Here is a 15,738-nt window from a genome sequence, read left to right as displayed (position 1 = left end):
AGGCTGCTGCTGGCATTATCATAATTTTTCTTACTTCAAGATTAGATTAATGCAATAAAACTTCACCTTAAAAGAGAAGCTGTTGGAGAACAGGTTACATGATACAAGAAGGCCTACCTAGCTAAAAACACAAGAATTAAATATAAGGACTTCTGCTTGTGTCCCAACAGAAGAGGCTGGGTAGTTACCTACAGAACCTTACATGACCACAGGGCCTGATTACCTTGCAACAAACCAACCAACCAACAAAAAAAATCACCCCTCCACCCCCCACATCAGTACCACACCACTTCTCCCTCTTACCTGCAGGACAAGTTTATTCAACCCCCTGCATCCCTCCCCCTCCCACCCCTCCTATTTCTTCCCCCACGGGAAGCTGTGAAGTTCAATACAGTGCAAGAGTATTTCTAGTGCCTCTGCAGATCAGGCTGTAGACACACCAGTCTCAAAGGGAGTTATACCTTCTCGCAGCTCTTAAGCAGAACTAATTCAACTTTCATCTCCCAGGCATTCTTAAAACACCCTTTTCTGGGATGTGGAAGTGTGTGAATGTAAGGGCAGAGAGAACATAAGGCAGGGGTGTCAAACTCATTTTCACCACAGACCACATCAGCCTCATGGTGGTCTTCAAAGGGCCAAATATAATTTTAGGACTGTATAAACGTAACTACTTCAACATAAAGTATGCCAAGAAGGGCTTTTAGGCAGCTTTTTGTTTTTACCATCTACTTGATCAAGAAAGATACTATGCTGATTTGCCTAGTTAAAACTAATGGTGAGTTATCTACATTTTGTTAAAGCACTCAGCTTTTCCAAAGGCATTTTTCCAATGATTTAAATTCAGAGCCTTGAAGTATTTATGGAAAAAAAAAAATCAAGGATAAGAATTTTCGTTAAACCATCTATGCTTGATTACTATGAGCAGCTTTGGCACATAGCTTTGCCTCAATTTTTGTGCTGTTCAGGCTGAGAAAATAATTCAGATTAACACAGAGCAAACTAGAGCTTGAATTTTGCAATGCACCTGAGTGATTACTCAGTAACTGCTAGCATGCATCATCTTATCCTTCAGTAAGTAAGCACAAAATACCTTAGGATAAGCTATATTTTTCCTATTAGCAGGAAAGAAAACTGATAGCTACTGCACAACAATGTGTGATTGTATTTCTTACCTTATACTGTGTGCATGTTCTGTCTGCTCCTATTCAAGCACTGGAAGCACTTATGTGCAAGAAGCAATAATGAAGTGGTATCAGAACAGCTGCACCAAATCTGCTGAAAAAGTCTCCATATGCTATTTTTAATGTGAAAATCAGCAGTCCAGAACAATTACTCTAACATTATCTAAGTTCATCTAATTTTAAGATCAAAGCCTGCTGTCTGATGGATGCCCTTTATCAAATTGAAGGATTCAATACCAAGTTTTTTCAGGGTTAAAAAGAGCCTTCACTCACTGGTTAAAAATTCGCAAATGAAGGGCTACAAAAATGCATCATATTTCAGACTTACCTACAATAAAAGGATGGCCATTTTGTTAAGCATAAAATTGTGACAAGCTAACACACCACCTTATAAAACAAGGTTGGAAAACAGAAAACACAATCTTCTTATTAAATAGAAACTGCATTGTTTCATCATCCACAGCCATACTGCAGTGTGCTTTGGGCATCCTATTGATAGACTAAGAATCTGTATTTTAAAAAAATGGTTTGTAACATTGCTAAGCTTTTCTTTTTTATAACAAAGATAACACTTTCTTGCCGAATATACATTTTCTAAATTACAAAAGCAATAAATCTGACTTATCTTATATAAGCCATAATTTTTACTTAAAACCCTGAAATAAAATAAAAATCCTCATGTCCAAATAGTGAGTTCTACACATTTAAAGAGGAAGAATACAGCAAACACTAGAAGGAATGCAATAATGCAAGGCATTTTTACTATAATGCAAACTACACTTTCCCTACATTTTCATCACTGCATATCTTTAAGGAAAGGTTGAGTAATACTGCTTGACAATACCAAGTAAAATTGTACACCTGTCAAAAAGACAAGACAGCTGTACTTCTTTTTAGTTGTGGAAGCACTGTTCATTGTTATTAACATAATACTTAAAGTTTTTTCAAATAGCGTGCAGTATATCAGCAAATAAATTTGAATTTTTACAGAACTTTAAGCAATATATAAACTTTATACCTAGTCCTATTAAAAATGACTGTTTTCAGAGAACTAAACAAAGCATGAAGCGATTTTTATCTAGCTTTATAACAAGCTCAACCAACCTACTGAGAATTACATCAACTCTTTCTGACGACCTCCTAAATAATAAAAATGAAGTAAGAACGCCGAGTAGCTGCACGGGGAAGGCACAGACCAGGGAGAATACGTACAAGCAACCGCGTCGCACTGCTTTGCCTCTGCGGCTGCAGTGGATGGAGCACACAAATTTTGGTTCTGGCTGCCGGATACTGCTGCTCCCATCACGTCTCCCATCCAAACCCGTCAAACGAGTCATGACTGATGCGCTGCCCTGTAAGCGAAAAAGGGCGTCTGACTGCCTGCCGGCGAAGCTGGGGCACGGAGGTGGCCCCAGGACACGGCCGGCCCCGGGGCATCGAAGCGGACGGGCCGCCCGGCTGAGGTACGGCGCTGCGCAGCACCCGCCGCAGGCGGGGGCCGCCATCGTTGCTCTGGGCTCGGGAGTGGGGCTAGCCCGCCACCACCCACGTTTCTCCTCCCGCAGCGGCAGCGAGCCCCTAGCCCGTCCCGCCGAGGCCGAAGGTAGCCGTTAAACCGCTCCGGCAGCACGCGGGCTCGCACCGCCCGGCCGACAAGCGAGGAGGGGAGAGTGACTCCCACCACTTCCGCTTCTCCTCGCTCTCCCGCACGGCCGGCTACGGTTCGCGGCCGGGGAGCTCCCGTGGCACCGGCACCTCGGCCCCGCATCGCGCCCTCCACCTGCCCTCGCAGCCGCTTTACCGGTTGGAAATCGCTCCTCGCGCCGCTCCGCCACCCGCACCGCCCACCGCCCGCATGCGCGGCGCGTACAACTCCCGCCCCTCTCCTTCTCCTCCACCCCAGTTCTACCCCCTCTGTTGCGCGAAACCGCGACCGCGCGAGGCAGCGGCAGCGCTGTAAAGGGCGGGCGCGCGCGTTTCTGTGAGGCTCTCCCCGCCCCCGAGGGCGCACGTGACCCAGCCCAGCCCAGCCCTGCCCTGCCCCGCCCCGCCCCCCCTCCTCGCGCGCAGCGAGTGAAGCAACACGACTTTGTTTAGAAGAGTTCTGTGCGCGCGCGTGCCTCCGCGCGGCGGTGGGGGGGGCAACGCGCGGGAGTTGCACGGGGCGCTGCGCGCTTGCGCCGCCTGTCCACGCGCAAAAGCTCGGAGAGGGCGTGGCCGGGGGGGAGAAAACCCCCTTCTGCCCCGCGGCGCCCCCTTCTCTGCCCTCCCCCCGCCGCGCCGCCACCGCCGCCCCGGGCCCCCAGAGCGGAAAGGGAGCGCCAGCTGGCTCCGCCAAGCGGCGCTGCCGGCGGCCACCGAGTAACGGCCGCCCCGCCCTTGGCCCCGCCCCCCGGCATGTCCCCACCCCCGCGGGCCCTGCCCCCTCCCCTCCTCCTGCCGCCGCTGCTGCTGCCAGCGCAGCCTGAACTGAAGCGAACTCCGGAGCGAACTGAGGAGAAGTGAGGAGGCGGCGGCGGGGCTGAGACTCACCAGCCACAGGCGGCAGTGGCGGCGGGAGGGCGGGCGGGCGGGAGGCGGAGAGGAGGACACGCCAGGCGCAGCGCGGCGGCAACAACAGCGTCGTCGGCGGCAACAGCGGAGAGACACCGGCGGCGGCTCCTCGGAAGCGGCAGCCGCGCCAGCAGCGCCCGCCCGCCCCGCTCGTCCCCTCCCTCCCCCGCCGCGGAGACAGGGGGCAGCGCCGAGAGGAGAAGCCGGGCTCAGCGTGTGTGTGCGCGGGAGGAGGAGGAGGAGGAGGGGGGACACGCCGAAGACTGCGCCGGCCGAGGGCGCACGGAGCAGGGAAGCGGCGGCGGCACCGAGAGGCGGCGGCGAGTCCTTGTGCCCGGGGAGGAGGGCGCAGCCCGCACGGGGGTTTCTGCCGAGTTTCCTCTTTTTTTCGGCCCTTCGGACTCGGCGGCGGGTCTGCGTTTGTCTCCGGATTTGAATCCTCCTCCTCCTCCTCCTTCCTCGGGGAAGCTCCCCTCCCCGCCCCCTCCCCTCCCCCACCGCCTCCCTGCCCGCCCGGATCCAGCCGGGCGCCCCGTGCCGCGGTCGCGTTGCTCGGCGGAGCTGCTGCGGGCGCTCGCCGTCTCTGCGCGGGCTTGGAATATGGTTGGGGAAATGGAGACCAAGGAGAAGCCGAAGCCGAGCCCCGATTACCTGATGCAGCTGATGAACGACAAGAAGCTGATGAGCAGCCTCCCCAACTTCTGCGGGATCTTCAACCACCTCGAGAGGCTGCTGGACGAAGGTAAAGGCGCTCGCTTTTTCGCCCCCTCCCCCGCTCCGCCGCCCTGCCCTGCCTCTCCCCCCTCCCCCGGGCCTCCGCGGCTCTCCCGGGATCTCGCTCGGCCCCTCGCCCCAGCCGTGGCCGGGCGGCGGGGGGAGCCCGGGGCCTGTTTCCCTCTCCCTACTCCTCTCCGCACGCTCTCGGGCCCCGGCTGGAGAGCCGAAAACAAAGGGGAAGTGCGGGCTCTCCCCGCCCTGGCTGCTGCCGTGTGGTGCCGGGGGACTGGTGAGCGAGTGGGAGGGGGAAGAGGCAGCCCCGGCCGCACAGGTCCCCGCTGCCTCCTGGGGTTTCTTTTCCCCCAATTTTTTTTTTTCTTTTCCCCTTCCCTACACCGTCTCCGAAAACCGGGGGAAGGGTAACCACGGCACGGAGGGGAGGGAGCGAGGAGAGGAGCTCAGGAATGTGCTCTGGGGGAAGGCAGGGAGGAGGGGAAGGCAGGCTGGCTGCACGGCACGGCGAGCGCGGCGCGGCGCTCCCCTCCCTCCCGCGGCGCCGGGGAGCGGGGTCCGGTGCGGCGCCCTGCGGGGAGCGCCGCTCGGCCCGGCCGGAGGGCCCCGGGCGGGGTGGGGGGGCGGACTGGGAGGGTGTTTGGTTTCGAGATTTGGCTGTTCTGGAAGCTGCTTGAACTTGAATGACTAAGGCGGAGGGGGCTGAGCTCTTCCTTCAGCTCCAGCACTACCCCACCCCGAACTGGCCACAAACTAATTATAATTTTTGTATATTGTGAGGGAAGCGAACAAATTCTTCTTTCAGCTCTCCTTACCTTTTAAAGAAACTAACTTGCAGGAGTCCTACGTGTGACTTTTACTGAAGGGAAAAAAAATTACGAAATTGCCTCGTTTACTCCAGCTGCTGCTGCCGCCCCAGCCTTGTACCCCGTTCCTGCTTAGAGGGGCGAGGGGCTGCTGCTGTGGGTTGACCCTCTTCCTTATTTTTTTTCTTAACTAGCTCCCTTTAAGGTTGAGTACTTTTACAAATAAATAATCACATTTTGGAAATGAAAAAAATAAAGTATGTGCTGGGAACTTCATTTGTCCCATATATTTTCCCACTACAGTAGCAGGCCCATTGTGTTAAAAATAAGGTGATACACTTGTTCTTAGTGTCTTAAATTCTTTTTATGCTTGGGTTCACAGGTTTGCTTTTCTTGTTAAAAGCATTTCCTTTCTTACCACTTGGAACCTGGGCTTTCTGGAGAGTTAGAGTTTGCTTTATCGTGTTTGGTAGCTTTGAAAAATACTATAAAAGCATAAATTATTTAGGCAGTTTCAACTTGTTGGGATTTTTAGCATGAAATACTGAATTTCGAGATTTAGAGTCAGGATTCTTGTTTGCAGATGTATTCTTTCTCATTAAAAGAAGTTTGGAAGTTGTTGACCTCGGAAGATGAAAGAGCTGGTTGTATTTGGTAGAGCTACTCCCCGCCCTCTCCCAAGACTGTAAAAATGAGATAGTGACTGTAGTACAACAAAAAATAGCATACCAGGAAAATAATACCTTCTGAAATAAATAATAAAGAAATAAAAAAGAAAAAAAGGCAACATGAAAAACAACACAGTGAAGAATACTGAAAGATGGATTGTGCAAAGCGACATAATGGGATATTCTGTTTTTATTTTCAACACTCTTGGTGAAATTTGAGTTCATGTTGAAGCTAACATGGATGTGAAAATTAAAACTAGTTAAAACTTATGTTCTGGGTCACCACAGCAAACAACCTCTTCAGAATAGTTAGATTTACAACACACATCAAGAAGAAACTTGACTGAGAGGACTTCTTTTTTAGCACAAATGAGCCTTCCAGAGGTTTGATATCGGATTTTCAAATCGGTGAATCTCTTCAACTTAAAGTATTTGGCCAGAGGATGCCTGAAACTTTTTTTTTTTTTTGGTCTGAGGACAAAAGAAAGAAAAAAAAAAAACATTTCACCATGTGAAAAGGCAAATGAGAAATGGAATGTCTGAAATCCTTGCACCTTTTGATATATTTTTAAATAGCGAAAGCTCTGGAAATATGTTTTGTGAAGTATTGGCATTCCAAAATGAGGGCTCTGGAGACTTGCTGAAAGAGTTTAAGGATTCTGTTGGAGGTATTCTTCACACTCTTCTTTAAAAGAAAAATGAATAAAATAGAATTTGTGTTTCTGAATAGTCTCAGGAAGAAGTCTGGTGTCCCTTTAAGCCTTTCTGCTTTTCCTGTTTACGTTGGCAATTGGGTGGAAGTATTGTGGAGGCAGAAAACTTTTTGGAATGTTGAAAAAATGTTTCATGCAAATCTAGTAAATTGCTTCAAGACTTCAAAATTTGAACACTAAGGGGCGCCAGTTATTTTTTTTCTGAGGCGTGAGACTGGCCTCTGAACACCATCGCTGCCGTGAAAATCAACACATCTATTAGAAGACACCTAAGAATGACAAAGTACTTGTGGATTTGTGGGGGTATCTATGTTCACGTGGACTTACAGATGTTGTCTGCTTACATGCAGTATTATTAATATGTAGGTAGAGTAGTCAATAGCAATGAACAGTTGAGAAGTTGGAACAACTGTTGTTCTGTAAAACACCCTTCCTGGTTACCAAAGGGGCACCGCGTTAAATATCTTGGAGCTATATGCTACATTGACATCCTCCAGAAGGGTTCTCTAGTTTTCTAGAAAGGTCTGCAAGATTTAGAATGCCTACTTAAAAGTGTAATATTTGATAGTTTCATCAGTTGTTCCGTATCACCTTTGAGAATACCAAATATTAGGGGCAGGTGTGTGTACATATATATATTTATCTCTCTCTAAAAATAAAGTTAGAGTGTTCACATACCCTCTGCCCGCACCCCTCCTGCGATTTGGTTTGCTTCTTCTGGTTTGTTTTGTGCTTTAGATAGGTGGTGTTTGTGTGGTTTTGTTTTGTTTTAGTTACTATACAGCCGTTTTCCTGAAGGTTTTGTTTATGCTTGAAAAGAACAGTATTACCATCAGCCTTTGTTTAGTTTGTACTAGTTAAATTGAAGAAATAGTCACAACCCTAAGAATTCAAACAAATGAAACATGGGATTGCTTTCTCTCCTGGAATGCTAGGGGTTAGTTTATTTATTTATTTTTACAGTATTTAAAACCAAAACTCAAATAGGCCTGTGTTGCGATTACTTCTAATTGTATGCAACAGACATAGAAATGGACTTATCGGTTTAGATGAAGAACAGTATGTCTAATCTGGTTGGGTTTCAGAATGTACATTTACTTTTTTGGCCCTTTTCTGTGCTGTGTATGTTATCCAAAACAGATTTTCAACTGTCCCAGTGTTTGATATTTGAAAATTGTAGTGCTTAACTTAGTAGATGGTCTCTGCCTTACCGCGTTTGGTTTTGAAGATCAGCTTAAATGTGAGAGGTATATGGAGGAAACTTTTTTAAAAAAACAACTAATTTATAATATTAAAGTCACAGTTTTGTTTAAGACAGATATTTTTGCATGTATGTGCTTTCAACTTCTTATGTGTATTACTATAGATTAACAAGGATGTTTAAAGTGCACATCATAATAACTAGGAAGCTGGATTGTTTTTATCAGACTAGTGCAAACCTGTGGGAAGAGAGGGCTCTTCCTGAATGTGGAATAGGCTGTATTTCCTGTCATTGTTTGCACCATCAAATGTGACCTGATTTTTTTGCATTTCAGCTTCTCAGATACTAACTTTCATGATTCTAACCTAGACTGTTTTTTTCTGACTATTTGTGTATTTTAATGGTGCCTGTTGTGGAAGAATGAAGTTGTACCTCTTTTCTTGCACTATATATTTTAAATAAATTGGATATTTTAAACTCTGCAATTGCATTCTTATCTATTGAAATTACTGAGGTAACCATTAGCTGAGATCTGAGTAGTGTAATTTGTATATTTACTTTTTTTTTTTTTCTTGAACCTGTAAGTGGTCAGAATGTTGTACTTGATCGGAATGAGCACAGATCAAATCTGTGGTCTGGTCTTTTTAAAAAAGGTATTGATGCAGGCCTTACTGGGAATTCATTTCTCCTCTGTAAACTATACACCAAAAACTTCTGCCTTCCTGTCAAACTTGTCTTGAATGTGGCTTAAAAGTGTGTCTACCTTTAAATATAAATTAAGCCATGCATCTAGCTTTTGGAGATAAATGTAATTTCATGTCTTTCTGACTAGCAGTTATAACAACTCCACCTGTAAAAACATCTGGGTAGGGATTAAGGAGCATGTTTTTTTTATTGGATGTTGCTTTTTCTGTTCACTGAGAAAAGTGCATGTGAATTTGCAGAGTGCCCTGCCCAAAACTGAAGTTTTTGTATCAGTCTCATTGTCTTAACCAAAACGTCTGCATGAGTTAGGACTAAAGAGCTGTGTTCTGGTGTTGTAAATAAGTTCTTTCTGAGATGTTTTCTGGTTACTTTTGCACGTGACCTTATTGTTTGTGATTATGTAAATGTAGCCTGTGCTTAGTGAGGGTTTTGCTGACTTGTCAGATTTGATGAAGGGGCATTGGCCACATTAGCATGACTATTTTTCAGTTGTATCAGGTCTTGCAATAGAACCTCATTATTTCCTTACAAACTGTGCCTCTTAATGCAAAGTGAAGAGAACTATTTTCTTCAGGGTGAAGGCCTTATATAGGCTTTTGGCCAGACAGTCCCAGGCAAATTTTTGGATTTGGAGTTTTAACATTAAAATTGTACAAAACAGCATGCAACAAGAGCATCCAGTGTTGTTTGTGTGCTCTTTATCAATAGTGCTCTTTTGATTCTGGTTCTTTAATCAAATGTAAATCTTAAGGTAATGGTCTGAGGCAGTTTTCTGATTTATGATAGTCACATAATAATGAGGCTGTAGAGCTTTTAGAACTTGTGTGTTCTAAAACTTCACAGGAATTGTTCTGAGGTGTGTTTTGTTGTTGTAATTCTTTGGCAGCGTCTTATAACATCAAAACAAAAACTCCGTTGCACTTAAGAAAAGGTTTATTTTTTTTAAGCTTGGGGAAGAGTATTTAACTCTCCCCCCCGCCCCCCCCGTGATCCCAACAGTTCAGATCTTTTTAAAATAAGTTATTTTTGGAACTGCAACATTCATAGGATTGCAGTCACCTGGTGTGTATCTTAAAAATCTGTGTGGTGTTTTGAACTGATAAAAGTTTTAAGTTAGTAAAGCAGTTATTTTAATCTTACATTTTGAAAGCAGTTTTGTTCACTGTTGCGTACCAATAATTTATTATTAAGATGTCTATCATCAGAGGGTTTTTTTAAGAGGAACTATAGTAGATGTAGTTCTATATGAGAACTGCTGATGTATTTGTCTTTAAATTGTGAGAGACTTGTTGGAATTTTTCATCATTTTTGTGTTACTTATTCCTTAAGTTTGGAATTGCATTGCATTTTCCTCATCTGAAGTTGTGAGCAATAGTTTCCAAAGTAACTAGTGTCCTATAATAATGTCTTGCTACCGATTAGATTAGGGAGTGGCATATGATGTTTTCATAGTGCAGAAAGGAAAAACTGAAGGTGTGTTGGTTAGTAGTAAAGTGTGTGTGTGGGGGGGAACAAGCAAATCAGCAACAACTGAGAAACAGTAGATTTTAAGAGAGTGCTTAGAATGTCTTATTTGTGAAAATGAAATTTACATGCATCAAAAGAGAAAAGATCATGTCAGAGAAAGGTTGCTGGTGTTTGGTGAGCGATGTTCATGTGAAGATAAGCCTGGACATGAATAGTTACTTTTGTAGATCAGTAGCTTTTTTTGACCAGGTTTCAGTCCTTAAATTAAAACTTTCTTTCAGTGAGTACTCTAAACAATGCCAGATCAGGAACAGGATATTACAGTGATTTGAATTCTGTAACTTTGGTTGAAAAGCAAGTACATTTGAATTGCCTTCAATTACTGTCTGTAACCTTAAAATATTCTTCTTTTTGGAGAATGCATACTGATACAGATATCCTGTTAATTAGATGTATTATTAGAGGCTGATCTAGTGTATAATCTGTGGCTGACTGACAGAATAGGCCTGTGTTCATGTTAATTACCGGACCATCCTGTCAGCTCAGGCTGATTGAAGTACAGCAGGAGTCTGCCATGGAGACTGATGGTTTGTATTCGACTGCTTATATGGAATGTCGGGGCGGGGGGCGGGAAACAGGGGAGACGAGGAAAGCCGGGAAAGCTGTGAAGCAATGAAATGCTCTCACTCACTGACCCTTGTCTTTATTGAAACATAGCTCGCAACTTCTTCTTTGGGCTCTCTGAATTTTTCTGTATTGATTTTTATCAAAGTGCATATTATGAAAATCTTATGTTGATGTTTTAATGACATTTAATAAGCCAGTCCTAAGAAAATTAGTAGGAACAGTAAAATTGCCAGTGTTTTTAATCTCATTATGCTTAGGTCAGTAGAAGCACCATGTAAGATGTTTGTGGCTTTGTAGCAGGAGGATCTAGGTCTGTGAAGGACAGTACAGCTGAGACACATGATGGGTGAATGTTTATAACCTGAGTTAGATCCCTTTGCTGTGGTGAGACAAGGAGTTGGTTGCTGGAACTTAAGCAACATTACATTTTGACTTGAGAATATATCCCATGTTACTTTGTGCAGTGCAGGTAAAGCAGTCTTTGGGTTTCTTTTGGTTGTTTTTCTTGGAAACAGTTAATAGAAATGAAGCTAGCTTTTTAATTGCAGAGCTTAGTTTTTTGAGACAATTTATGCTTGAATGAGCAAAGCAACCATGACAGCTTTAAAGAAATAATATGCATCTTCATTAGCAGAGCTACCCCTCTATGGTGTAGCTGTCATTTCCATGGGAAAGGTGCCCGTTGCAGGCCAGTTGGGTGCCTCAGAACAACAAGGTGGTACAAGTTAAAGTGCTTCTACTCAGGCACTTGTTACTAAACCTGTGTTTTCTGGGTCCAGTACTAGAAGTTGCAGCTTTTTACATATTCTTCAGCTGTTTTAGCAGGTGTTAGCGCTCAGAATGAGTGTGGAAACAGTAGACAGGTTTTTTTAGTATTATTATTATTATTATCATGGTATAAAATACTGAGTAAAAATTGAAAACATGTTTTCAATTACTTTTTATTCGAGAATTGATTTTCATACTTGGTGTCAAAATAGTAAATTTTGCTTCTCAGTTCATTGTAGAACATCATTCTCTTGAAGGGAAATAGCAATAGGTAGCTATTAATGGATTTTCTTTTAGCATTTTTGGTGGTGTATAGTTGATTGAATAACATGCTGGAAGTAATTTATTTTTTAAATCAGTTTAAAAAATATTTTTGACTTTTGCAGTTTCACCTGAATACTTGCACTTTACTTCATAGGGTAGTGGAGAAGATTTTTCTGTACTTCCAGGACGGGGTGTACCAGAGCAATGTTTTGATACTTTTTAATTTCATTGCAATACTCCTGGAAGTGCATGGGCAGGAAGGCCCTCAGGATACCCCCTTTCTAAAGGGAATAAACCAGGAAGCAATTTGTGTGATAACTGACTGACATCTGAGCTATTAACAGTGGGGAAGTTAACACTTTTAATGGTATATAACCTTATAAATGTTTATGCTTCTTTAAGACTTGATTTGAAAGGGAAAAATAATCCCAGCATGACAAACAAGTAACATTTTGTTACTTTGCTGGGAAATTATGTTGGTGTAGTTCTGGGGGGTAATGCATCAGAGTGGCTGCTGATGTTAGAGCACAGGCAGGAGATGATAATACAGTATTTTATACCATTTTCTGGTGGACCAGTTTCTGGTTTAAAAGGTCAGCTGATATTTTGGACTGCTCAGGGTTTTTTTGAGTTTGTTTTGATGTGGTACTGACTTTCTTTTTAGATCAGAGCTGTGATCAAACTCACCATATGTGATCTCAGAGTGCTTGTGTTTGCACAAAGGCTGAGGTGGCTCAATACAGAAGATATAGAGCAGAGCCTTGGGGAGAGTACTTTTGCTTAAACATTTACTTTAAAGTCTGAAACCACTAATTGATGTCAACTGATTGCGCATCTACTCCTTTCAAAATTTTAAGGACGTGACTGTTTTCAGACTAACTGACACTAGATGGAAGTCAGACTTTGCTGAACTCTTTAAGTCCTTCGGCTGTTGAAATAATGAACTGTATTACTTTGTCTAGTTCAGATTAAAGGACTGTTTCAGAAACCTCTGTAACTATTACTTGGTTGAAACATCCTATCCTAACTGCAGTATATTTTCTTCATTACTGTCTAGAAGGTGCAATACGCCTGAAATCGTAAAAAGTAAGCAGCAGATCCATCTAGCACAAGTATTAATAAAAACTTAATGTTCTGGTTCATATCTTTCAATGGCAACCGAACTAAAACATTCAGCTGATGTTGCATAATGCTTCCATTTATTTATCAGGCTTTGAAGCTATAGCAAACCAGTTAATATTCTTCTTAATACAGCTTAATCTAATAACCCACAAATAATTATACAAAAAGTTAATGCATAATTTTCAATTTCTAGATGCAGAGCAAGCCAAATCCACTTCTGTTTGCTGTGGAATGTCTTCAGTTTCTTTGCAGGAATGGGGAGGAGAACACAAGGAAAAATTCTACTATATAGAATATAATATGAGCTGGTGCTGTTTTCTTTTAGAGCAGCGTTGTTCATCTTTGTGTAGGGCTTTTAGGTACTTTCAGTTTGTCTCACTTTGAAGGAGCATGAGCTGCACCTCTATGTCAGAAATTTAACATGGGATGTTTTTTAAAAAAGTTGTCAAATTGTTGTCATCTCCCCCCTCCTTCCTTCAAACCTTCCAGACTAACTTTGCCTAAATACTACATGTACAATCTATTGACAGGTGTGTTCTCTAACAGTTAGTTTGTGTGTTAAAGTTGAAGGTTAAAATGCTGTAATAGGCTCACCTGTCTTGTTTAAAGTATGATGTTTTTGCTGTGAAGATTGTGCAGTGATAAAATGGTGCATGTTAGATGATTGTAGAGACAAGTTGTTGGTAGCTCTTTAATTGCTTAAGTATCGTATCATCTATAAAGATAAGCGTAGTTGGAGAGGCTTATATATAGTCAGTTTATGAGAAAATTACTACTACTTTAAATCACTCGAGGCTTTTATGGAAATCGGATACTGCCTGTGAATCAACCTGAAGCAAGACTGCTTATACGGATTCTTTTGTTCCCACTTTTCACATGGTTCTGTCAACTTTGTGATCAACCGGTAAATAGACTTGAACAAAATCTAGGCATAGATGATATGGTAGGCATCAGAAATGAATTCTAACCAAGATTCTATCAGGAAGACAGATTATATATGTATTAAAATGTCTTGAGAGGAAGACCGATACTTTAGTACTTCTCAGGTGTAGAATTAGTGACTGCAGTTGCTTTTAGAAGGGAAATATATTTAGCTGATGTAATAACATGTTTACAGAGATTTGAGTCTCATATTTTGAAATTCCTTGCAGTTCATTTGTGCTTTGTTGATAAATCTTGTGACGAGACTACCATAATCCTTTGGGAAAAAATCTGGAACAAACATTATCTAAAGATCAAATCTGCCTTGGAAGAAACTTCAAAAAGTACAGGCGACTTTCTTGAGAAAAGCGTATTAAGCTTATGGACTTCAAAGAACTTTTTTTAGAGATCTGCAATGTTTAAGAAATATACTGATATTTTGAGGAACAGGAGGAGAAAAACTTCCCTATATCAGTTTAATATGGGGTTAATTGAGGTTGAATTCCATATGGATCAAAGTACTGCCAATTTCTGATAATTCTGGTGTAGCTTCTAGGGAAGCAAGGAATTGTGTGGAAGCTCTGTCTGTAGGTAATGAGGTACCTAAGCCTAGTGCCTATTGATTTAGTAACTGTATTTTAATCATAACTATTCATGAGGAAGCTTTTTGGTTCCAAATGGGAGGTTTAATGCACACTGAGGGCCCTTGGTAGTGCCGGGTTTTAACACTGTTAGGTGTCTTCAGAAAGGTATTCTTGCGTCAGCCTCAGATTAACATAAGATGAATAACAGAGCAATTCATCACCTAGGCAGCTCTGAAGAGTGTCAGCAAGAAAGCTGACGATGATGAATTGTGGAGAAATGGATGCTGCAGTAGATCACCCCTCCAGCTGGCTCGGGAGTATTGAGGGATGGCCGGTGGTATTTAGGTGTACGCTGGGTAATTACGTGAGGAGGGACTAGGCTCCTTTGCTTGGTTGAGTAGAAAAGAAACATCCGATCTACAATTTAAGATGGTTACTAAATTCAACAGCATAAAATGACAGATGGGCCACTGGTTTGTGCTTTATTGAAAAAGTTTTGCATCAGTCTTTAAGACTGATAAATGTGAGTAAAGTTTTGAAGACAAGTTCCTGAACTTCCGTTGATATTGGCAATCTCAGCAGCCTTTTTGGCAATATAAATTTGGCTAAGTTAACTTTGAAGCAGTTTTAGTTTATTCTGAACTTAATTTTGCCTCAAGTTTTGCACTAACTTGTCTTAGATCTTACAGCTTTTAGTTCCTGGTGACTTTCAGGTTTTTTTTTGTTTGGTGGTGGTTTTTTTTTTGTGTGTGTTTTTTTTTGTTTGTTTGTTTTTTGTTTGTTTTTTAGGATAAAGAAAGTAATTGTGAATTTGAGGTGGTTAAGCCAGAAATAAACTTGTCTTTGTCTTTAAGTGTTTTTTGTCATGTGCATAGGTCTTTATAATCTCATTTTATATGGTTTGTGCTAGAATTGTTTTTGACCAGTCATTGTGGTATCAAATTGTTGAACACTTGATACGTGGAGAACAGTTTGAAGTAATAACGTTCAAGTTCTTCACTTTGTGGGGGCTATTTGTATGGATTTTTTTTCTGTTTAGTTACTGTAGATAACTAAATCTACATGTACAGCCTTTCTCAGCTCTGAGTAGAATTCATTACTGAAATCAGTGTTGAAAACAAGCATTTCTGTATGTCATATAGTAGTCATAACTAGTATAGTATTAATATAACGGCGTGTTACAGTATAAATTGCTACACAGATCAAACTACATTTTTAGTATGTTTTTCTCCTCTGGATTAGGCAACTTGGCTGCTGAAAGGTTTGAGTGATTGTTAATAACTAAAATGTGTTCCTGAACAATCAGAAGGATGTTATGTTCTCTCTTTATTAAAACTTTTGTGTGCTCTTAGTGTTAAATTTGAGATATAAAGGCAGGATACTAGTGAAGCACTAACACTGAAGGAGCCTTTTCCTAGCCTGGTTAAAG

At 42.5% G+C, this 15,738-nt stretch overlaps 1 protein-coding gene across 9 annotated transcripts in view; it reads left to right on the top strand.

Annotated features, from left to right (window-relative positions):
- Nucleotides 1–3,717: 3,717 nt before the first annotated feature.
- Nucleotides 3,718–15,738, top strand: part of QKI (QKI, KH domain containing RNA binding) — a 158,406-nt gene continuing 146,385 nt past the window's right edge. For 6 of the 9 annotated variants that reach the window (XR_011738335.1, XM_071806364.1, XM_071806363.1 and 3 more), the window contains exon 1: nt 3,718–4,476. Coding sequence is in view for 7 of the 9 variants with exons in the window: in XM_071806364.1 (XP_071662465.1) it covers nt 4,335–4,476 (142 nt within the window). In the remaining 2 variants the exon portion in view is untranslated. The remainder of the gene's footprint in view (nt 4,477–15,738) is intronic. The other 3 variants (XR_010651084.2, XM_065833621.2, XM_065833624.2) reach the window with 2 other exon arrangements.

This window comes from Patagioenas fasciata, chromosome 3 (assembly GCF_037038585.1).
Source record: "Patagioenas fasciata isolate bPatFas1 chromosome 3, bPatFas1.hap1, whole genome shotgun sequence".
Lineage (NCBI taxonomy): Eukaryota > Metazoa > Chordata > Aves > Columbiformes > Columbidae > Patagioenas > Patagioenas fasciata.
This window is presented reverse-complemented; position numbering and strand designations above follow the sequence as displayed.